The 25,203-nt window shown below is 41.1% G+C and overlaps 1 protein-coding gene across 1 annotated transcript; it reads right to left on the bottom strand.

Moving 5' to 3' along the window:
- Positions 1-508: 508 nt before the first annotated feature.
- On the bottom strand, positions 509-22,712 carry LOC121604302 (hexokinase-1-like). The gene is made up of 18 exons (XM_041933782.1): positions 22,321-22,712; positions 19,694-19,856; positions 13,680-13,828; positions 12,317-12,436; positions 11,827-11,922; positions 11,469-11,568; positions 11,002-11,185; positions 10,573-10,728; positions 10,103-10,336; positions 8,872-9,176; positions 7,570-7,718; positions 7,186-7,305; positions 6,667-6,762; positions 4,969-5,068; positions 4,466-4,649; positions 4,103-4,258; positions 2,475-2,708; positions 509-1,716 (listed from the first exon to the last, which is right to left on the bottom strand). The coding sequence occupies exons 1-18, from the start codon at positions 22,381-22,383 to the stop codon at positions 1,566-1,568; spliced, it is 2,760 nt and encodes a 919-aa protein (XP_041789716.1). The 5' UTR covers positions 22,384-22,712; the 3' UTR covers positions 509-1,565.
- Between the last annotated feature and the right edge of the window lie 2,491 nt (positions 22,713-25,203).

Raw genomic sequence — 25,203 nt, 5'->3', positions numbered from 1 at the left:
CTTCTATATAAAACAGATGCTTAATATGTATTTTGAGAGACATAAAAACACTGTTTGGCATTTCTAGTCATTTTCCGTCATCGAAAGACAAAGTGAGTGATCGATTCATCATACTAATAGCTGATAAAAGGCAGCAAAACCCAGGCTGAGAATTCTCAAGTAGAAACAAGTGGAACGTTTTGAAGATTTGTTTCATCATTAAGCTTATTTAAAGGTCAAATCAAGCTATATTTCCTGATTTTCACACATTATACAGTATTAATGAACAGTTGCAAGGGTCATGTTGTTATCTGTGAATCTCAACTACAACACATGATCTGTCGCTTCTGTTACTATTAATTCTGAGCTCCAGCATATACCAGCTAATTTCGGTTTGTGTCAGATAAATGCACCACTTATTCTTTGCTCAACGTGTCTACCCATGAGCTCCCCATCCAGTATTACAAGTTTAGGCATGCCTCTGCTGCTGCCTGATAGTTTAAAAAAGAGACACCATGGTTTACTCCACAACAAAATATAATTTAATGAATTCACTTTTCACTGTGTCGATCACAAATCTATATTGATGTAAAAAAAGAAATAAAGAAAATGATCCAGTGCTCTCCTTTGTCTTAATGTAAGGCATGCAGTCTCCACAGAGCTTTGGACATTGAAAGCTACACGTCATTACAGTAGGACACACTGACAGTCAGCCACAAATACACACAAAAGCGCTCACAGTATCCACTCTTGTCTTGGGGCCCAATAAACATTTATTCTTTGCACATACAGTGGGTAGAAGTGGGATTCATCACAACACCAAAAGTATAGTAGTTCACAAACAGCAACAGGATACGCTAACACTTCCACTTGGGCCTTTTCTACCCTCTCAGCTCTTGAGGAATAAATGGTATGGTGCTGCTGGAATACTTCAATATGTGAGTTACATTGATAGTTACACAAAAAGGGGTTAGTAGCAGATTAGCACATCGTGTGAGCGTGTTGCACATAAAATGAGGATGATTTTAACAGCCGTGACTCTTGCAATCAACCCTATGCAGCGAGCCCTTTTACAACTGGCTTGGTAGACCAGTGGAGCTTGTAAAAATGAGTTTCATTGTTCAATGAGAAGGTCGTCCTTCATTTGGAAGTTACGCTGACATGCTGCTGTTGTAACTCTCATATAAAAAGTGCCAACATTTTCTTGTGTCTATGGTGCAAAATCCTAATGACCTCTGGGATTCAAAGTGGCCTCAGCTATATAAATACAATTATATATTTGCCTCCATATAAAAATAAAATTAGCAATACACAAATATTGCACACCTACGGAGTTTAGATTTTTTCAGATTACTGACAAGCTACTGAGGAAAATGTACAAACATGGAAATAATAAATCCTCTGGTGCAGTATAAATAAATATTTAGATGTTCAGTTTTAATTCCCTATGCATGCAGCATGTCTCTCTGGCTGTAGGGGGGGCCAGGTGGGGCAGAGGTGGAGTCACGGCTGCCAAGGGGAGATGGAGTTGGGCGGCGGGTGAAGGTCACGGTGGAGCAGCAGGTAGACAAACGGGGCAGCGGTCCTCAGTGCTGCTGCGCTTCCAGCTCCCTCTGGCGGCAGCCCACGGCCGTGATGAGGGCAGCCCCCTTGCCGCTGCCGTCTTCGGAGAGCAGGAAGTTGACGTCACATTTTGGGGCGAGTTCCTTCACCGTCTGCTGGAAGATCCGTGAGAAGCTGAGGGGAGAGAGCAACAGGAAACTGTGGTTAGGAGGCAGCTTGGTGCTGAACTCAAAGAACTGAGAGATGCTTTCAAGGATTAGCAACAAATACAGCTGCCACTCAAGCTAGGATGACCTGAAGTGCAGAGCAAAGAAAGTTCATTTAGGGCCTGTCTCACAAAGAGGCACAGCGGTATCTGCATAACTGAGGATGGACTGAAGTTAGAAGAGCTCCTTTCTCAGCTAACTTGCTTAATGAAACAGTCCATAGTAGCCTGTTGAGAGGCTTTCATGCCTATAAAAAGTCAACATTAACCTTTCATATGGCTAACAAAGTATTCTGACTCTGTTACTTTTAGTCTGTTCATCAATCAATCATGTCTATAAATTGCTTGTTTTGTCAAACTACAATGACAGAAAAGAGCAAATCTGGAAGCAGCCGATGTCTGATAAATGCATATATTTTCTTTTTCTGTTAACCAGCTTTTGTTTTCTCATCCAAGGCCACTGAGCTCTCCCAAAGGACTTTCAATATCAGTCTGAGATTTTAGAGGCAGTTTTTTGTGTAAAAAATGATCCAAAATACAATGAATTAGAAATGAGTTTCTTGCTACTTGAAGTGCTATCATCTTTTCTGAAATGACCGATACAAGAAAATAAAGGATACGGCTTTTGCAGCCTGATGAAATTCAATATTTACTGTAGTGTTTCTGAATGAATGGACCCCTTTTCCCCCAAACACTCCCCCTATTATGTTCTGATCCTGTTTCTTACTGTGGGTGCAGCTTGTAGAGCGTGCCGTCCACGCCCACGGTGATGTCCAGGTGGTCCACTCCTCTGTTCTCACGGATCTTGTCCACCACGGCAGCCATTCCGGCTCCGCAGATCTGAGCCGCGCGGCGGGACACCGTGCCACACACCTCCTTGACGATAATACTGTCATCACAGGTGCTGTCGAGCCCCAGCTGCTGAAGGATCGCCCTGACCTGCAGCAGCGCCAGACGATCGCTGTGGAGCAGGAGGGGCGGGGGGAGAGTGTCAGAGGTCAGCTAACAGCAGGAGAGTCACTGGATACCTCACAGCTGTTCCCAGAGGCTAAGGTAGGCTTAAACAGTGTATAAACTCAAGTTGTCACATTGCGTCCTCCTCCTCCTCCTCTCATACCTAGGTGTGTTATCCTCCTAGATGCGTATGCTGCTCAAGCAGCTTTTACTTTAAGCACTTGACCCCTCAATAATACAACTCTTTTGTATGTCTTAACTATAGACTGTATATATACAAGCATATATCAGGTATTTTACAGGTACTACTTCTTGTGTTTCAGCTTGTTTGCTTTTCTTTGCCTCAGGTAGCCAACAGTTTCCAGTTATGTCATTACAGCATGAAAATCAACATGAACATATCTGTAGATAATCCATCGCATTGAACATCACGTTTGCTTTGACACCATTTCAATATTTAAGTAGTGCTTGTGTGGTTACACAGTTGTGACTGCAGATTGATTTAAAAGTCCTGCTTTGCACCGACATACAAGAACAATGTAAATATGACAAGCATTGTATTTCCTACTTGTCTTTCTTTGCTCAGTTTTCATTCTGGATGGGAATTGATGCCTGCCTTTGGAAAATGCTTGGCACTAATGCAAACAATCTGATTTTTACTAAATGCACTACACATGCACGACCTTTGGCATTGTTCTTTAAAAACAAATCAGATTCAGAAAAACTTTGTTGATCCCTGCAGGGAAACCGCTTTGTTGCAGCAATAGGTGTTCAACACAAACTTATAAAGAGGAATAACATACTTGCAGTAAAATCTACAAAGTTACAAACTACTCTCAAGATATCATTGCCATAGTAATACCACTAATAAATGTGAATGTGCCAAGGGTAATGCAAATGGTAAATAAAATAATAAATTGTAAGAATAATGATAATAAATGCTAAATCTATTAAAAATAATGCTGATAATAGCAATACAAGGAATCCACCCTCAGGTACTTGTTTCCTGTTAATTATCAATTTGTGACATTTGATGTACACAAAGGAATTATGCAGCAGTTAATATTATAGTATTGAATTCTCTTCACCACCTGTGATGATTTAAGTTAGACAATTTCCAACATTTCCCATAATGTCCATCCCTTCCACTGTTGGGGGGGGGTAGATATCTTTATCAATGGTTTCTCCCTGTGTGATGATGAAAATTATTTGATTTCTGCTAAACGTATACAATTTTACCAAAAGGTGCAAAAACTCTTTTTAACTCTTATTTTACCTTTAAATAATAGTTTGTAACAGACAATACTGCTTCGTCTGCCTTTGGACAAACAGTCGGGCACAAAAGCCAACACAACAGCACTGATGGGTCACCAGCAGTAATGTGTTATACGGTGCTCTAACCTCTCTATCTGTGACAGGAACTTTGTCTCGAAGATGCCTCTGGTCTTCAGCGTCTCTGAGATTTGTCCCCGGAAGAGGAAGCCACGCTTGGTCAGATCAATCAAAATCTGCCTGACGATCTCACCAAGGTACATGCCACTGCACATCTTCTCATATCTGACATGTAGAGGAAAGAGACAAATCTTAGTTTGCAGTAAGATGACGACACGCCGCACTAACACAATAATATCTTCCTTGGTTTGTTTAAAAATGTGAATTGACAGTGAAGTGTTGAACTGTTAAGCCTGGACAGCAGTTCACTATCAGAGCTCTTCAGACAAGTAATGAAGATGAATAATATTGTGGAGCTGGAAGTGTCTTGACCTTTGTTTGCCTTCGTTGAGCGAGTTCTCGTCCACCGCCTGGTCGTACGTTGTCCTGATGTCGTCCAGACAGCCGTTGTCTCCAAACGCCCCCCACTCCATATTTACACACATGCGGCCCTCGTTTCCGTCCACTATCTCGATGTTCTTCGTCTCTTCCATGTAACAGGCGTTACTGCCTGTCCCTGAGACGACACACAGCCACATCCTGTCAGTCTCAAAAACCCTGAACGGTACCCCATTTTTCAAGGCTTTATGTTTTTAAACATACAAATCCAAGACTTTCTACCTGTAGATTAGCAAGATAAGCATTTCCTACTGGTGCCACAGATCACTGGCAATGGACAATATGAAAAAGTACAGTATGATAAATCTAACAAAAATGTGAGTACAAGTTCAGTATAATTATTTAGCAGATACTGTCACTTTAAACTCTTCATAACAAATGTAGATATTAAACATCTTTATAATACAATTTCCTTTTAAAGCAGAGGTTTAACTCACCTGCAATCAGCCCCACCTCACAGGTGGGTTCCTCATATGCACATGTCATCATCGTCCCCACTGTGTCGTTCACTATGGCAACCACATCCAGCTCAAACTCCTGTGAAGACGAACAGCTAGAGAATAAATGGCAGGCACAAGAACTACGAATCTTTCACTACATTACACACAATTCAAAATTCATGCACATGTTGTACAGAGTGGCGTTCAAGTCATGCTACTGATTAATACAGAATATTGCTTACGTTCCCAGCTTTTCACTCAACATTAAAGCCAAGTTAAGTCCACATTTTATATCCAACAATTGTTGCTGAATGGGCGTGTTGACAGAGGATTAATGTCAGGCTTGGCAACTTTTCAAACGTCACACTGATCGCAATGCAGTTCACTCACATTCCCAGACAGTCTACACAGTAAAATACACAAGCGGCAAAACTATCATCCCTCTCATTACTGTGCTAATTCTGAGCTCCAATAAGACCCCGCACTGCAGACACAGACACACATTTCTCCAAAATATCTGAACTTAGGTTTTTTAAGTGTTACGACATGCTACAAAAATAACCACACACTGCTCCAGTCCTGCACTGCTTTACCTGCCAGGTAATGATTTACAGTCACTTATTACTTACTGGATTCTCCATCTGAAAGGGTGAAATCAATGTAAGACACTAAAAAGTGATGACACATGACAAAAAAACAACACTTCCTGATTAAAATGTAATCATCAGAAGTAAAACGTATTTATTTATTTATACTGAGTGATTGGCCAGCTGTAATGCCAGGCCATTATAGGTGCTGTTAAGCTGTAGGTTTGCACAGTAGAGGGTGGGTTTAAGTGTCTTCATGCTGGAACTGCAAAATTGCAGCTCAGTCCAAATGTGTCAGTATGCCAGGATTAGCATACAGCCACCGGATGTACAGTAGCTGGCTGGTGCTATATATTATATATTGTATTATTGCCATCTAATGAAGAGTGTTTGCTCATTAAATTTCATGAGGCAGTCTAACAGAGGGTTTCAGCGCAGGGAATATTTTTATCTGTATGCTTAAGCAAAACAAAACGGTACTTCTGTGCAGGTCGACAAAACTAACACATTGTGCCAAAGGACTTCAGATCTGAAATCACTTGATCACATTTAGAAACACCGCTTCACAGGTTGGTTGGACGCCAGGTCGCAGCCAGTCTCAGCTGTCAGTCAAACCATTTGTATGTCGAGCTCTTAAAACGACATGAGACAACAATCTGAGCTACACGAAGGCCAGCTGTGCCCAAATTATTGGTTGGTCCAAAAAGAGCTTATATGAAGTCTTTAAGTTCTTGGAAACATGTTCCAAACAAAAGCTAATTTTAAACTTGTAAGGAAATGGCACATAGTACTGCTATGAGGTATGGATGGCTGAAATACAATCAAATATTACCCACATCTGTAAAGGTTTGTGCAAAGCTGAAACAATTAATTTAAAGTACCAATTCTTTTGATTAGTTTTGAACCTTTTTTGAGCAAGCCTTACTAAGTCATACTATATTTTCTCATTTTCTTACTGTGTCAGCACAAGATTCCTACAGTAGGATTTCACAGGAAGTGTTGTGTGTTGAAAGCAACAGAGAAGTCGGCGTTTGGTGTTGGCGTTGCTGCAGTTCTAGTCACATATAATTCTGAATGATGATTAGATGTACTTCCTGTTTGCCATTACCTCTTTCCTCTTGATCGCTTCCCGAAGAAGCTCCACCACATCTTCACCCTCACAGTCCGTGGCCTTGAAGCCTTTGGTCCAGGTTACGAGGATACCCTGCAGAGCACACAACACTTACTGGGAAATGTCTCACAAATACTGCTGGGATAGTACACCACTCCAACAATAACACTCTGCAATCGTCTACAGGTTGAAGAGGTTAGAGCAGCTTTTGGACTAAAGGGTCAGCTCTTGAAACCTTGAACAGGAAGGGATAATATTGATAGAGACAATGGGCTTATGTGTCCTTGAACAAGGTTGTATGTTCAATCACATCCAGTGGCCAGCAGAAGAAGACGTGTGTTTTTAACTGTAATCTAAACTTCAGACATGTTATTTAAATACTTGAACTTCTTGCCACCCTTTGCATTGATATTTCTGGTAAGCTCCACCTCTATCACATGGATGGAAGCCAGGTCTGATTCTTTTTTCTTTGCAAAATATGTGTGCTATTTTTGAGATAATTGGTAAAGAACATACCGCGTCCAAGCTGGTCTGATGGCAGGGGAAGGAGAAGGTAAAACCCAGCGGCAGTCGGGCACTTTTCATTCCCATGTAGTCCAGGAAGTCAGAGATGCAGTGCACAATGTGGTCAAAGAGCTGGAGAGAGACGTGCTTTTAGTGGTTTGTATTGTAGGAGATATAGTTAGGTTTGCTATCACGTTATTTTCTATGGCGAGACAAAAATGTTTACATGCATTCTGCCAGTGTTGTTTATTGTGGCTGGACGTGAAGCAGAAATAGGACTAAAACTATGTCAAAGTACAGGAGTAAGTCTATTTCTGTTCGAAAGAAATGAGAAAAATTTCCAAATATGCACGAAATCCTTGAGGCGAACAAAGAAACAAAACAGAAAATTATTACCTCTTCTCCTGTGCCCTGCATAACTTCTATGGGAATGGCGTAGATTTTATTATGCATCTCCACTGATCGCCTCTTCCCGCTGCGAATCTTTACCAGAAGCACACGGAAGTTTGTCCCTCCGAGATCCAGAGCAAGGAAATCTCCATTCTCTGTATTCCAAGAAATGACTTGTTAGCCTAAGAACCAGCCAAACAACCAAATTACCCCGATTCCAAAACAGTTGAGACACTTTGTAAATCATAAGTAAAAGCAAAATGCAATCAATTGCAAATAAACTCTGTTCGAGGATGCCTCTTTCATACCCAATCATGATACTATCCCCTGTTAACAATGAACCTGTTTACCTGTGGAATGTTCCAAACAGGTGTTTTTGGAGCATTCCACAACTTTTAGAGTCTTTTGTTGCTAGAGTATGTGTCACAAAGGATTACCAAGTGTCACTTTCTGTTTTATTTATGTTTTACACAGTGTCAAAGGTGTGGAAGGCATACTCAGTCAAAAGAGACAAGCAGTGACGGTTTAACTTAATACCATGGCCCTGCATATTTTTTAAATAATGTGGAAGAACCAGATTCACTTGTGCTCACTACATCTAAAACTGTGGCTATGAGCTTGAAAACTGCCAAGTAGACGATTTCTGAGACATGAAGCACAAACTAAGGAGCGTCAACAGAACAGTTACAGTCAGTAACAATTTGCAACCTGCCACTGATTACATCAGTAACATGACAGAATTTCTGTTTTTCCTCTTTGTTGATGTCAAATGAACTGTATGATTGACATAAGGGAGTTCGTTAAGGTCATGTACAACTCAACAAACGGATCGCATTTGGAAAGAGCAATGGGGTCTCTATCAACCAACTTGATGGAGAAGAAGTTGGTTGATGGAGAACAACTCTCTGATCAACATTATTGACACTCTTCCTAACTAAGTTGTTTTGATTAAATCCTCCAGAGCAAACATATGATGTGATCGATCAATCATTTGTCACCTGCTGAGCTGAGAATCACTGATGCATCTCATTTTGTGATCAATTTTAATGACTTGGTGACAGTGTACTTGCCTTAATCATTAAATATGCAACTCTTGCTTTGTGATATAACGGAACAGTCATTGAAATGTAATAATTCCCTCTGATATTAGCAGGGACGTTCAGGTGAGGCAGTCCACCTTACTTGTAGACGTGTAGGGAAACTAAGTTAATATTTGAAGGAGATTATAATCGATTAAGGAATAAACATGTAGCATTGGTTTGTAGTAGTACTGAGTCTGATACTGGGTCCGCCCCTCGTTTTAATCACCTGTTCCATCAGGTGTACTTCGGACAAAGGTTGGCAACATTTTGACCGTGGCCTCCTTGTGGCTGTCCCTCTTGAGGCCTCTTTCAATCTCCTCCCTCATGCGTTTCTTCACTTCTAACAGCTGGGCTTTGCTCAGCCGGAACTCTGCCAACGTCTGCTGGATCTGGCGCGCCTGCTCCGTCAAACGGTACGCCACTGCTGTCACCATGGCTGCGCCTTTCGCACTCCCACTCTCAGACAGCAGGAAGCGGACATCTGAGTCTGGGACCAAGCGGCGCACTGTCTTGTGCAGACGGCGGGCATATCTGTTCGGAGAGCAGAAGATGTCATAAGAGAGAGGCTTGACTGTTGTAACAGGATCCAAAATGTTAATCTCTGCTCATCATTCAACACCAGATCTTCTTTAAATATGGACATAGAGTGGGATACAGGATTTGAGATGCTCTCAGATGATCTTTCACACATTCCAGAATCAGAATTGCTTTATATGCAGTAAGTATGCGTGCACATAGAAGGAATCTGACTCTGGTTTAAACATTGCAGTCAATGTACTTCCATAGAAAAAAGGACAAACAGCTCAACAAGGACAAAAAAAGAGCAGCAGACTGAACAATAATGATAATAATCTTACAGTCTCTTTTAGCTGTGATTTATACTATTTCAGAATATGGCTCTGCTGCTTTACTTTTATTATTAGTAGTCCTATTTAAAGTATGTGCCAGCACACAAATAAATAAAATAAATAAATAATAATAAATAATAAATAAACGCTGAAAACTGTTGAAATCATTATCACAACATTCATCTGGATATTTTCTAATCGAGATATTTATGACAATATGGGAATGTTGAAACAATCAAATTAGCTCTATTTCAATGTTTGTATAGAATAAATAACTAATTTTGTTTTAATAAGTTTGTTCAGAATCATTAATTTGATTTGACGATGATGTTGACTTATGCAAAGACCCTTGAAAAAGGTATTTTCAAGGGTCTGATGTAAAAACAGAGGTGATCTGGTTTGTGTGGGAGTTTTTCTAAAGACTGATTTATGGGAATCTAATCTTCCCACCGTCTGGTGTACATCCTCTATATTCCTCAGAGGATTGTGTCGCACCAGTCTAGTTTTTGGGGGGCTGTCAGGCCAGTAAGGCAAACATGAGGGTTAATATAGAGATGTGAAATCCCAACTTTCAATATGAAGCATTCGCTACCGTCAAAGAATACTCACTGAGGGTGCATCTTGTAGAGAGACCCATCGATGCCCACAGTAGTACGGAGGCGTGCAACTCCTTTGTTTTCCTTTAGCCGAGAGAGGATGCCTCCCAGTGTTGCAGCGATAAGATTTGCTGAGCGGAAGGACACGATGGTGCACACATGCTGCACAGCCAGACAGTCTTCATCTGAAGGCTCCACCCCGAGCCTCGTCAGGATTTCCATACATTTCTTCAGTCCTTCTTTAGTCCTAAAATGACAAGTAATTCTTGTTACTCAAGCTGCCCTCCCTGCTGTTGCAGAAAAGCAATGAACAAGCATTTTCTTTCAATTAGTTGATCTTTTATATTTGTTTTATTTATATTACATTTAAATATTTATGTATTTTTCAGTCCTATAAAAACAATCTGCAAACACATTTCCCTGATAAGCAAGATCAAGTTATTCCCCTTGTGCATTGCTCTGCAAGTCATTCTCCCCACTCACTTTTCAATGGCAGAAACATGTTTCGTCTCAATCTTTCCTTTTGTCAGGAGCTCAGGGGTTATTCGTCCCTCAAATAGCAGCCCCTCTTTGGCCATCTTGACCAGGATGAGTCGAACCAGCTCACCCATGTACATCCCACTGGCCATCTTTTCAAACCTGAGCAGAGAGAAACGCAGCAGCATTTTTAGATGACAAGTTGTGGACACAGTTTGTATTAGTCACTCTGTCTTCTCTACGTCTTGTCACCTCTGTGTCTCTTTCTGGTTGACAAGTTATATTTGCTACGAAACAAACAATATGCTCACAATGGGATAAATCACAACCATAACAATCACACATACTGCTTTGTTGTAGTAGATTAAATATGTCTGCTAACATGACTGATTTGTTGGTGAAACACTCGAGTAAATGTTTGAAGGAAAATCTTACAACTGCTTTCCTGGGTTGATAGAGCCCCTGTCGATCTCACGGTCGAACTCTGTGCGAATGTCCTCTATGGACCCGTTGTCCCCGAAGGCACCCCACTCGGTGTTGATGCACATCCGCCCTTCGTCTCCTTCCACCAGGTCAATGTGACGCAGTTCCTCCATGTAGCAGGCATTTGTTCCCGTTCCTGAAAGGATGCACAGTTGCATGACTCTACATGACTTTTGCTCTGTGGAGCTCAGCAGGCAGAGTGCATTGTCCCAACAGTGCCAGGGACCGGATTATTATACCTTTGGCGCCCCCACATGTAGAACTGTGCACATGGTAATGTAAGGTGTTTTGCACATACATGTGTGGACTTCTGCTTTTTGCTCAAATGAAAGTAGTCAGATCAAAGCTTAAGCAGACTGCCTTGTAGTTTTCTGAGTAAATAAGTACATTTTTATGTCTGTAGTCTGTAGAGTCTGTACCTATGATGATGCCCACTTCACAGCGCTGATCGTCAAATCCACAGGTCATCATGGTGCCGACTGTGTCGTTCACCACCGCCATGATGTCTGCCTCATAGTCCTGAAAAACAAGATTATGTGTAACTCGAAACAAAATCAAATATACGGTCAGCACTCACAGGCTGGCAAGTTTGGACTCACCGACCATTTTAAACAGTACACCATCATCGATGGAACATTTTGTCTTCAAAAAATTGCATTTTGACCAGTAAAAGAGTCGCTGTGGGTATTTTGAAATGCATGAAACAATAAAACCATGATAAAAATGTTTCATTTCGTATACCATATGCAAATATTTGGTTAAAGGAGAAAGACTCACCCCTCGTTTCTTGATGGCCTTGTTGAGAAGCTTCACAACGTCCATACCTTCTACACCACTGGCTTTAAACTTCTTTGTCCATGTCAATAAGACCGCCTACAAAGCAAGTCGTTTTTTTACAGTTACAGTTACAGTTAGACGGGCTTGGCAAGTCCAAAATCTCTGTCCATTGCAATTCCAACCTCAGCATCAGTTTCCAACAACACGTTTGCTAACACTTCTTCCGAATGGTACAGGGAGTGAAATTGCACATAATATAGCATATCTGAAGAACTATTTTTATACAACATTCTACAATTCACATATGTTTTATATACATTGTCTCCACAAGATCAAAGAAAAAGCAATAAAACATTTGACAATGGCACCTTTTACCCCAAGAGAAATAAAGAACTCGTCAAAATTTTGAAAAATAATAGTCTGACAGTTGATTGTGGCTCAGTCATGCGTTTAACTTGAAACTATACAGCACATTTGTTGAGGTGCTTACCTCATCTAGTTTAGATTGGCCACAGGGGAAGGAGAACGTAAATCCTACAGGAAGCTTTTTATCCTTGATTTTCTGCTTCTCCATGAAGTCGCCCAGGCAGTCTGCAACGTGGTCAAAGAGCTGCAGACAGAAAACGGATTTTACACTGTAGAATAACAAGATAACAAGCCAAAACCTTAGACCAGCATCATATTAACAAACATTTTTCTCTCATAACACATCACAATGAAAACACAAAAATCTGAAAAACTAAAAATGTTTGTGTCACAGATGGATATTAATTACTTATTTTCTGTCTTGTTACTCATCTTGTGTCCTCTCGCATTAACTCAGTTGCCAGTTTATTAGGTACACCTAACACACCTCATGTAGTCAAATCCAACAGCTCTGCCACTGTACCTTCATATAATGATCAGTTTTTATTTCAACTGTTTTCAAATGGTGCTGATTCAACTAAATGGGCATTTTGAAGACTTGTGAAACTGTCACATTATCACACTGAGAGATGTTTTTAATATTCTGTCTTTAATATCTGTCTTTACATGAATCAGACCAGACTAAATATTGGTGACACTTCTCAGTGTTACACAATACAATTCAACATTCTCCAAAATGAACAGAAATTTAACCAAAACCTCTCTAAAATAGTGTAAATAAAAACGAACATTGGAACCACATTTCAGGGGGTGATCTCTCATAGCACCATATGAACAACTTGACTGGTTTAGAATCTTATAAACCACCGCTGAAAAGGTTTATATCTTTGTTGGAGTAACTTTACAACTAAACAACAAAATTTCACTCTCCATCAAAACAAACTAACTTGTTAACAAACGAGTTCATATAGCACGTTACATTTTTGGCCAGCTGTCCGCTGACATTTCATTAAACAGCATCTGTCTTCGCTCTGATCCAATCACACAGCCCCAGACAGACGCTCATGTTTTGGTTATCACGTTACAATACGGCTGCCAGCTGTTCTCTGTAAGTTCAGTGAAGGTCAGTGTAGGTTCTGACTTCACTCTCATTGTTCTCAGTGTTATTGAAGAGCTCATTTTACACATATTGATCCTCAACCTGACCTCTAATACTACTGTGCTCTGTGTGGAGATCAGACACAAACATTGAAGATTTTAAAGGGGAAACAGTTGAGTGTCTGACCGGGGTCATGCAGTATTTCTTGCGTTTACAGAGTATCGCGTGCATGTTTTTAGTAATTTACATGCAGTTCCAAGGCCTGTTTAGAAAATAACAGACAGTCAAAAAAACTAAGACTCTGAGAAATGATTATTATTTATTATTATTATTTAACATAATATGTGCAAATTTAAATATACTCAGTGTATACAGTATTTGTGTTTACCCGTGACCCGCTGCCGTGGATGATGTCATCAGGGGTGTCATAGACCTGGCTCTCCATTTGAACCGGCTGCTTCTTGTCTTGTGACACTTTGACGCGCAGGATCCGGAAGTTCGACCCCCCCAGGTCCAGAGCTATGAAGTCACCCTTTTCTGTCAAAAAAAGAATACAGATAAAAGTTGGAGATTTTTAAAGCTGGATTGTGCTAGATGTTACATTCAAGCACTTTCCAAACGAGTTCATACAATGCTGATTACGCCGACCACCACCAGGTAAATCTCTCTGTATTTCACAGTATTGCAAAGTTTTTAAATCAGCCGTCTGCGATAACGTTCCCACGCTGCCATAGAATAGTGATTCTTCTTACGTCAAACTAGCAATGATTGGTTTGCCAGAGCTGAAGGGAGGAGCAAGCATCATAGGAACGTCAACAGTATTTGTGTAATTACTATCACAACCAGAAGGGGGAGACAAAAGCTCCACAGTGCAGGTTCAAAATGGTAATGTTGTTTTTTCTTTAATTTAAAGTGCTTATTGCGCACGTCAGTCCAGCATGTCAGTAGGACTGTAATGTCTCTTTCCTTTAGACTCTCTGTTGGTAGAGCTATTATATTTGCCTTTACAGCCTCACTGGCTATCACTGCTCATCTGTATTACTTTTTGATTCTTTATTAAAGCTCACAGGAGGCATTTCTTGTGCTCACTGAGTCCATTGTTTCCAAAATTCGACATGTCATTGAAAAAGAAAAAGAGATTTGTGCACAGCATTTAACACAGAGTGCAAGTAACAGCAAGATTGATGTCAATAGTAAAGTAAATACAAATGTTTGCTCTTGTACTCCCAGCCTAAGTATATGCCCAAGAATCTTTTATAAACACAGGCATTCGCAATGCTACGTCAATGCTTCTTCAGGTTAATGTGTCTTAAACTTGACATGCTGTTATTGGGATGCACATGACGGCAGTCTGTCTACAGAATCCATATCTGTGACACATGTAACAAAACAAACCATCAACAAACTTATGATTAAGGTTGGCAATGGACAAAAAAGACACTGAAAGCCTGAAAAGAGAAGTGCCCGTTGAGAAAGAGAAGAGACACAAAGAACATGACCTCATTGTGAGATGCACTCAATGCTTTCATGTAAACAGAGCCACCAGCCAGGTGCTGAGGTAGAGTCTCACTCCAGGCAAGAAGCCAGAACAGAAAATTATCCCCCGCAGAGCAAAGCTCGCTCGTCACATTAGAGTTGGATTCATTTAGTTTATTCCAAAACAAACATGCAACGTGTTACTTGTGATATATTTCCCATTATTTTGAAACTACAGGACATGCTATATCATTTTACATATTTGTAAGTGAACGTATTTAATTTCTGATATTTAATAATTTGTGCTTTCCTGCTAGCTGTCATCAGAGTCTCTCTCTGTAGCAACAGTTTAACAGTTTCGTTCTCATCTTGGATTAAAATGATTAATTTAGCTTTTAGGCATTTTTCTGACACTGATCTCGATTGAGTTACAATGAAAGAGTAGAGAGGGACTAAGTGTTTTGCGAAAGGATGCTGCAACAGAACACATGATAGTGTGTGAATGTGCATTTAACTGTTGCAGGGATCAGAACTGTAACCTTTCAGTTACAAGAAAATCACCAACTGCCTCTCAACAGAACAATGTTCTTCTTTTAGTGCCGCCATGACTGCAGTATCTGTTGCATTGTGCTATTTGTCTCCATGACCTGAATGGAATGAGATGTGACCAGGCCTGACATACAGAAGTGTTACTGATTGGCTGCAGAGCATATGTCCATTTTATAGTCCTTATCTGTAATCTTAGTGTACTTGTACAATGTACATGCATCTATCTTTTAAATTAAGTCCTGTCAGGCATAAACTGTGGTAAGAAACACGTGACACAAATATGCATAAGCACAGAGACAAAGCTAGACAAGGATATAATATACTTAATAATAATTAGGCGGCAGAAATGTGGTTGTCATTCTGAAGTTTAATCCTGGCAATAATACTGTCTGCCAGCTCACTCAGAGGTTTACTCCATTTTCAAGAGATATAATCCCAAAAAATCAGAGACATGAGGAACAGTTGAAGGTGTGATCACATTGGATATTTAGAGCCCAAAACGTTTCCATGTCCAACATTGTCTCCTCAGACTTTGCCACAGTTCGGGCTTGTGAACTTTGTTGAGTGAATCTGAACAACTGAAAACACACTTGATCACACAGAAACTATAAGCTGTAGATTGAGCATCGATTAAGTCTGGCTTAATTTTGAACTTTTTTAGAGCCCTCACTTCTGTAGTGCTCTTTAATCTTAAACGTTTTTGTTAATCTTTTCCTCCAATAACACATATTCATTGTGGGTAGAGAGTGAATTTTCACGTGACCAGGCATCTCCCAGTGTTGAACCACTGAACTGCAGCCTCACACAGCCGAGCTAGATATTTTATTTTGTGTCTGGAAAGGCTCGCTGAGCTTTTGCATGGCCAAGAGATGTCATCAGTGGACGCAAACCAACATTAATTTGCAGGTGATTCCATCAGCCGGTCAACAGATTGTGACAGATGGATTCGTGCTGTATTAAAAACTGTCCCTGCACTTGATGAGATGAACGTACCACTTAGTGGGATTTTCTTCAGGTTTTGTAGTGAACGTAAGGTTCAGCTTGACCTTGGTAACAATAGTTTGACAGAAAAACAAACTTAACTCAAGGTCCACGTAGCTTTCAACAGCATCTGTTACTGTTAACATGTGACCAGTTATCAGTGGTAACCATGACAACCGACCGCACTCTATCCTGTGAAACAGATGTGGTTTGAAAGCTCTGGAAAAAGCCAGTGAATGAGCCTTGAGTTCAGAATGTTATTTAACCTCATCTTTGATGCTATTTCTAAGCAGCATTTTTTCTATGTATCGTACAGTTGTCTTCATTGTTGACCACCATTCATGCATATACAGGGCTTGATGTTTCACAGCAAAAGCTGAACTCAGGAGATTTCGGCTGCAGGCAGTAAGGGAAATATTACCATGCGCTGGTCTTTTCTCATTTTTCTCTTTATTAGCTTTTACTCTAATCTTATTACAGTAAAGATTACTCTGAACTGACAACATTAGAGCTTAACCATGATTTCAATGACTTGTTCTCCTTTGAGACACACAGAAAGTCTGCACTGAGGGATTAGATTAATTGTTGCTGAAACAACGTTACAGTGGAGGAAAAGTTAGCTTTTATTCTTGTCGTCCTTATCATATCCATCATTGCTGATCAGCCTTTCAAATGTCTATCACTTTTAACTGCCATGGCTTCAACTCTGCCCTTTGCTTGATCCCTCTGACCTCATGTAGTTTTTGAAACCCGAGGCTATATATAATGTGAGAGAAGGCAGCGTGGCCTGCAGGCCGTCTCTACTGGTCTTGTTCGGGCCACAGTATGTCTGATAGGCACTTGATGTTATTTCTGTGTACTGGCTGTTTACTAACGGACCCTGCGAGGCAGCAAACTTGACTTTGGCCAAGAAATTCCGAGCTGTTCTGAGGGGTGGTTTGATTTCTCTTCAGGTTATTCTGCACATTAAAATGATCCTGCTCTGTCAAAGAATAACTACACACACATTCAGAAACTGCCTAAATTTGAGGAATCAAAACTATAATACCTTCAATTTTCAATTGCTTGTTTGTTTCTTCAGCAGCCAAATTATTTATAACCTATAAAGATTTAATAATTGAGTAACCTGCGATTAAAATTCAGTATTTTTTCCCTGTAATGCTATTATAATAACCCACAATTGAAAAAAAAATAATGACATGGTAATTTTCAGGCTGTGACGTGCTTTTTTATCTTTTATATCTGTTATTTCATTAGCCTACTATTTTACCTTATACTTACTCTTACTGCTGTTCATACCAGCTCTTGGGCGCTTTTATTTTGAAAGGTTTTCATTCTGAACTGCGATACATCTATTCCTTATTCCCTTTCAAAAATATTTTATCATACTTTGAATAATGTCCATAGCCTTCACTGATAAGGCATTGCTGATATTATTAAAGACTCTTCATCAAATGGAGATATAATGTATATGTGTAATATTTTAATTCTTAATTCTACATCTGATTAAAATTAAATTCCACAGAAAAATTTTAATGTACTTAAGTTGCCATCATAATTTCAGCAAAATCAACTCGACACCATTGAGATCATAATGTCACACAGTTGGTATGTTACTGCTGCCATAGCTGATAACAGGCCCACCCTCAGACTGTCGATCATGAATATTTAATATGCAAAAGGTTTTGAGTGGACTGTTTAATTATATAAAGCTATTGGTTATTAAATTGTCTCATTAAATTCAGAACAATAAAACTGACATTGAGGTTTTCCTCTGACACTGCTGGCTGCCTGTTATGAGATGAATACATAGTGTTATCAAGCCGCTGAACTGTTTGACCCCGGGGCTAAAACAATAGTGATCTACTGAGTCCAAATCCAGACCGCAACACAAAGAGGCTTATGTCACAGAACAGGCCTGGCGATTTTACCACATCAGCACATTGTTTATAGACAGACAGAAACAGAATACATCAGCCGGTGCTTTAACACGCTTACAGTACACATAGACTGTATATGATACAACATAGACTCTCTACTGTTTGTTTAACGACGACACTGTCATTATCAATCATATATTATCATATATTCATTTAATGTTATTATGACCTTGTTATTTTTGCGTGTTTTCTCTTTTTAATATGAGTTAATAAAATAAACTATTTAGCTTTATGTGTTTAATGGTACATTTAAATGTCATATGTGGCTGGTTTTGACATTAGCTGTAATTAGACCATTTTAATATAATTTTGCCTCAACTACAAATGATTCATTAAAATGTCATTTACTTGTATTACACTGTGAAATGCTTCTATAACGGTGTCGTGAATTACTACTACAGCGGTACAATTTAGACTTCTCATGAAGATGTCATTAAAAGGCCAGTTTGACGACAGGCGATACAGCGCGGAGCTGATTTACAGAGTTTCCCGATGGACAGATAGCTTCACTTGTAAGCTAACTACTGCTAACTGTAGCTGCCATTAGCTGATTAGCTTGGTAACCCATGCAGCTAGAGCTCCTGTTAGTGATTCAGCCAAACCTGGCAACCTGTCGTCAAACTGGCATCCGTGTGTCTCTGAGGCTGTGGTCAGTTGTGGTCCAGCCGTGTTCACTGGGAGCTACCCGAGTGTTTGATTACACATATTTATACAAATCTCCTGTGAAAATAAGAAGCTAGGGAGGGATTTGACAAAGACACTGTGTCAAGTAGTCATGACTTCTCAAACAATGCCAACTTCACATTAAAATGACATAATTGACCGAATGACACTGCATGACAACCTTCATAATCATTCATAACAACTCCTTCATGTTCACGACAGTGTGGTGTTAGTGTTAAGCACACCCCTTCAAATGAAGTGTTTTTTTTTAACTTTACAGCTATTATTTGCTGAATCACTGAGCTAATTCAGCCGAGGGACACATCAGAGTTTCCTCCAGTTATAGAACACCAGGAACTGATGTTGAGGAGTGGCAGCAATTCTATATTTAACTAATATTTAACTTCCAGCTGAATAATTCAAATGGACCTCCAGTCAATACAAGTGCTACAAGTAAGCAGGCACAGATCAAGTTCTTTTTACACCAACTGGACAAAGTTTTTCTTTAAAAAGCACAACATATTAAAGCTGTGCTCCCTGACTTTGCTTTGCTGTGTCTCATAATCACCATATTTTCCAGACAGCTCACTATGTACAATGTTTTCAAACCCTTACTGAAAGCATCACGCACAATCTTAGTCCCATTGTAACCGTCTGTGGGTTCTATTCATCTTTAGATTCTTTTAGAGGTGCAGGACTACTGCCAAAGGGTTTGGGATCTGTGCAAGGTGCTGGGCACTTTACCAAAATGATCTGTTTTTGTCCTGAGAATCAATCTTCAGGTCAACTTTACCTGATCCGTCAGGAATAGACCTGACGAAGGTGGGCAGCATCTTGACGGTGGCGGTGGGGTTGGTGTCACGGCTGAGCCCGTTCTCCATTTCCCTGCGGAACCGGTTCATGATGTCCTTCAAGGTCTCATCCGAAAAACGCATGGAGTACAGGTACTTATCAATCTGAGGAACAGGCACAGGACACGAGCACAGGTGCGTCAGGGAGCATTCAAAAACATGCCAAACGATTAAGAACAAGAGGAACCACATTTGTTTCAGTAGATCAGTGTGCACGGCATAATGAATTGTAGGTAACCATGGCAACATTACTGATGTTTCAACCCCCTAACCCTGTGTTAAGCTGACTACAAACTGATTTAACTTCAAGATGTGACGCACGGTTGTGACACATAGGTCAGTAACAAAGAAAGAAAGAAAATGGTAGCAATAAATAAAAAAAATAAAATATAATGTACAAAATACAGACATTTATATGCCCCCTTACCTCGTATATACCCACAACATTCCTTCCATATATACATTCAAATTCATACCAGTCACAGGTCTTTCTCTTACTTATTCTATCAGTGCACCCCTCATGTGCCTCACCACCGAGGTCACACAATTATACAAGCTGAATTACACATTAGGAAAGGTGAGATCTTAGTTGAGTTAAATAATCAACATTAATTTCGTAACCATCATACAATGTTTGCCTCAACCTCATCCATTACTGTCTTCTGCCAAGGGCACATCAGATTGTGTTACCACTTAACTAATTGAATGCATGATGGGAGGTTGAGTTCTGTGGCTGGATGGTAGTTAAAAAGTCAATAGATTGATTCACTTAACACAAAGTGCCACATATTGTGAGCGTGAGCCTAAACCAGGACACCTCTGAACCGTAACACTGTTGTAAAAACATGTAAATGGGACAAAAGTGACAAGATTACTATATTGGAGTAAGTGGAGATCCTTTCAATGTGTCTTATGGCTCTGTACAATGCTAGAACAATCTATGCAGCAACATAATCAATTTGTGTAAAACAGCAGCATTGTGCAGTTTAACTGTTGTGTTACAGTGATTGCATCTAATTAATGGAATGTTTGTTTGCTGTGGAATTCACTGCTATTGTTATGTAATCACACCGAGTACATGCCATGTGGCACACCGCAGTTAAGAAATCCATTCTGTGGCATGAACAGTCCACTCATTTGTTTCTCATCACACCGCTCCATGTGGCATTTCTATTATTAGCCTCAAATGGACTCATGCAATGTAAATTACAAAAACGCTGCAGAGTATTGACTACAGTGTGACATGATTTCCAGGAAGTCGCAGGAGACAAATCACTCCTGGTTCTATTCCTGTCTGTCGCTGTTAACCTCATGAGACTGTTTGCCAAGACAGCTTGATCGTGTCATTATCACTCAACCTCTTTAACACGTAATTTTCTTCTTACATTTCATGATTTTTTTAAAACAGACAAAAACACTATCACAAGAATTCTGAATCTAACATTTAACTGAAGCTTTGTGCTTCCCAAAGTGGGTTAAACAAAACTCTAGGCACCATGATATTTATGGCTGCACCGATACATCAAATGGAAATTTTATTATCATATTTAATATCATTTTGTGTAGCTTTCCTCTAAATTTAGCCTCACATATTTATTATAATGGGATTCTTTGGGATCCTCTTTGCTTTTAAAATGAAGTTCTGTGTGTTTGAACAAAATTATGGCTCTTCAGCGCGAGTTTAGGAGGACCATCAGAGGTTTAGAGGTTACAGGTTAGAGGTATGAGTACAATTCTTAACATGCTATGTGGTGCACCAGTTATATTTAGGATATACTTGGTTGGAAAGCCTTCATCCTTTCAAGGATTGTGACTCCCTTCATTGGAGACTCTTGTAAATTCCACTAACCTACTTCAGCAGCGGCACGTGCGTCTACTGCACTGTGACATCACGCATGACATCATAAAACTCCCACTCCATCTGATTTGACTCCCGGCCTGGGAGCATCCCGCCGGTCTCTCATCCCATCCAGTGGGCAATTTCTACTGAGCACGAGGTCAGTTTCTGTGGATGACCAGAGGCTTTATTCCAGCTCATGATCCCACTGATAGCGACATCTGGGTCGCGCTAACGACCCTTATGTCCTCTTTCCAGGGAGGTAAGAGAATGAGACGCAGTAGCGAGCAGCCGTGAACGGAAGTGAGCGGGGAAATCAGCCTGGGAGGAAAGAGATGGGGGAGCTCACGACTTTTCCCGGCGCAGACACCTGTCTGCTTCGGCCGCCCTGGCAACCGACGCTCCGGAAACACTTAATAACAAGGGGTCTGTGCAGCCCCATCACCACCATGACCACAGCCCTTCTCAAGGACATCCATGTCAAACACTGCAAACCCCCGAACAAACTCAAACAGAATCAAATCCACACTGCAATTCAACATGGCCTCCTTTTCCTCTACTTTCCAAATGCTGCATCCTCCTCTCCCAGCCTGATACGCCCCGGAGGCTCCGTGCTGACATGCAGGTACCGCTAACCGGCGTCCATGGCTGTCCGCCGGGCTGCTCTCACATTACACAACTCTCCAGCCCACAAAAGGACCACTGTGGCCGCTCAAAGTCGCTCTCACTCACCTTTTTGAGTTGATCATCCTTCAACTCGGTGAAGTAGTAGGCCAGAAGCTGAGCTGCTATCATCCTGCCTGCACGTCCGCCAGGAGCTGTCAGCAACTACGGGGTGGTTAGAGAGCGAAGAAGGAGGGAGTGGAAGGCTGGTCTCTCCTGTCCCCCCACGCTGATCCCTTTTTATCCTGAAGTGGAGGAAGAAGCAGGCCTGAGCCGAGCACTGTGGCAAGGCAAGGTTAAAAGGAAAAAAAAAGTGTGGTGAAACAAGAGTGCAGCAGCAACCCGTGCCTGCTAGTCTGCGACAGGCACACACTTACAACCGCACGCGCGCACACACACACTTACACACACACACACACACACACACACAAACACACATAGAGGCTGGGTTTGACCGTGTCTCCTCCCTCTGAGCTGCTAGCTCCCTGTTAGCTCTGGGGAGATGCAGCAGCTCCGCACTGGAATGGTGCTTTTGCTATGCCCTGCCCCCACTGAGCTCTCTGATTGGCTTAACTGTGGATGTGAAGGAGAGGACGAAGGGGAGGGGTAGATGAGCGCAGGGGGCTTCTCCAACAGTGAGGAAGAGAGAGGGGGGGGGCTGGAGCAGGAAGCTGCATCTGCATGATAAGCTGCAGAGACTTCAGCCAGCCTGCACGTCTCACACGTTGCCACGGCACCCATGGGTATACGTGCAGAGGGGCAATGCACACGATGATGTCATCATCCCTCTTCCTGCTTCATCACACTCAGCATCAGCTCTAGGCTGAAGGCCATCAAGCTGCCATACCTATCCATCTTCCAACAGCTCCACACGTACTCCAGTTAAAGGAACAGGCTCGTGACTGAAGGTTTCTTATCTGCTGCAGCACTCTCCCCTCCCACAGCAACTAGCGTCATAAGCACACTTAAACGAAGCGTCCAAGACATGCTGGAAGACTTGCATCGTAGGAGAAACAGAAATCAGTCTTTGGAAACAAACTGTGTTCCTGAGCCCATGTTGTAACATTCTTTATACAGTCATGTGTTCACGAAGTGGTGAACCTCGCTCCATCCTTGCTGTGAATGACTGAGCCTTTCCAGGATGCTCCTTTCATACCCAATTGTGACACTATCACCTGTTACCAATCAACCTGTTTACCTGTGGAATGATCCAAACAGGTGTTTTTGGAGCATCCCAGAACTTTCCCAGCCTTTTGTTACTCCTCTCCCAACATGTTCGAAACATATTGCTGCATCAAATTCAGATTTTATTTACTCTAGACCTCCTCATGGTATTGATTACACACATAAAAAGCACCTAGTTTACATACTGCACTCTGCCCGGTAGTTGATTACATTACAGTTGCAACTCCAGGTGTAAATCAGTGACTGATTAGACGGCTATGAAGCTAGTAGACGTCTGGGAACAGAACTGAGAACCAGTAGAAAAGGAGACTGGTTGAATTTCACTCTTTAGTTTTCATCTGCTGTCAGTGTTCATATCATCCCCAAATCCATTTTTTGTTTTTCCTCTGTATTAGCGGTCTTGGTCTCTAGTAACTTTGTGTGAGTAAGTATTTCCTTAGACTTCAAGAGGTTATCTATAAGATCAGCAGTTAATGTTTTATAAAACCCAGGATTGACTAAAGCCGTGCCACAGAATGTGGTGGATGTTTATTGTAATACACTCAGTTTTATTGCCTTCTGTACACCGCATAACAGAACAAGAGCTGGGCTTTTAGTCTTGATCAGGCAGAGAGTGAACTCTTTTATCAGCATTGTTGAAATGTTAGTTTTTAGGTAAATTGACTCTTGCTTTGGTGGACCATTGAAGAAATATACGAGCTAATAATAGACAATGAGACAATCCCTCCATCCTCTCGAATGTGTGTTTTGTCTGCAGTAATGTTTATTGGATATGTTATTTAAAATTTCCTCTCTTTTTCAAACTGTGACACAGTTATAAAAATGTTTCCTCTTATTTATGGCCAGCACATGGTTTGATGCCCTCCTTTGAATTGCTTATGAGGCCTGATGCAATAAATCTCAGTGTTGCTATACATAGTCAGAGACGACCCTCCTCTCCCCCTGCAGCTCGGTTGCGTCAACGCGCTCTGCGTAAAATGACCCGTGTCTGCTGACTCAATGACGTGCAGCAGCCTCTGATCTGACGTCCCTCTTTTCCTCCTGGATGGCGGTAATTTGGGGCTTCCCTAATTATTTCCCACCATCCCGCCTATAATCCCCCTCCTCCTCCCCTGTCTCGTCTTCTGCCAGCTGTAACCACGAGTCAATGAGTTCATGAATGAAAAGAACAGCTTTCCTGTAAAATCTTTCCCCCCTCCGTGCCCCAAAGGAGCAGCTCTAGACAGAGGCAGAGAGGAGGGAGGGCTTAGCATTCATTCACTCCCCTCTGAGGCAGAATATCCTGCCTGGTGTCATGGCTGCTTCAGGGTGACCTTCTCTACTGACCTTCACATTAGTAACTGATTCAGTGTCCCTGCTGACAGAGACTGCTGACACACAAACCCAATAAACTCTCCATTATTGCAGTATTTCTATACAAACCAGTAAATTGAGGCTTGGCTGAAGAAAAGTGCCCATTCAATGATGATTCTAAGTCAAACTCAGTAGTTACAACCTGTGAGAGAGACAAGTTTTCACTTATAGCGCTGCTAAATATCCTTTTCACTGATAATTCAGATGTTAGTGTAAATTGCTAAGTCATAGTAGTAAACACTCGTAAATCATGAGTAAAAGAGGCATCCTTGCGGCACTATATGTTGCATATATACCAAATATCCATTTGTCCATTACATCTGTGCAACTTATCTTGTGCAATAGCCCAAAGACACTTGCTCTGCCTCTTCTTTTTATTCTTGCTGTTCTAATAAGGACATTTCCCCGGCATGG

This window comes from Chelmon rostratus, chromosome 3 (assembly GCF_017976325.1).
Source record: "Chelmon rostratus isolate fCheRos1 chromosome 3, fCheRos1.pri, whole genome shotgun sequence".
NCBI classification, from domain to species: Eukaryota; Metazoa; Chordata; class Actinopteri; order Chaetodontiformes; family Chaetodontidae; genus Chelmon; species Chelmon rostratus.
Note: the sequence above shows the minus strand (reverse complement) of the source record. Positions and strands in the feature narration are given on the sequence as shown.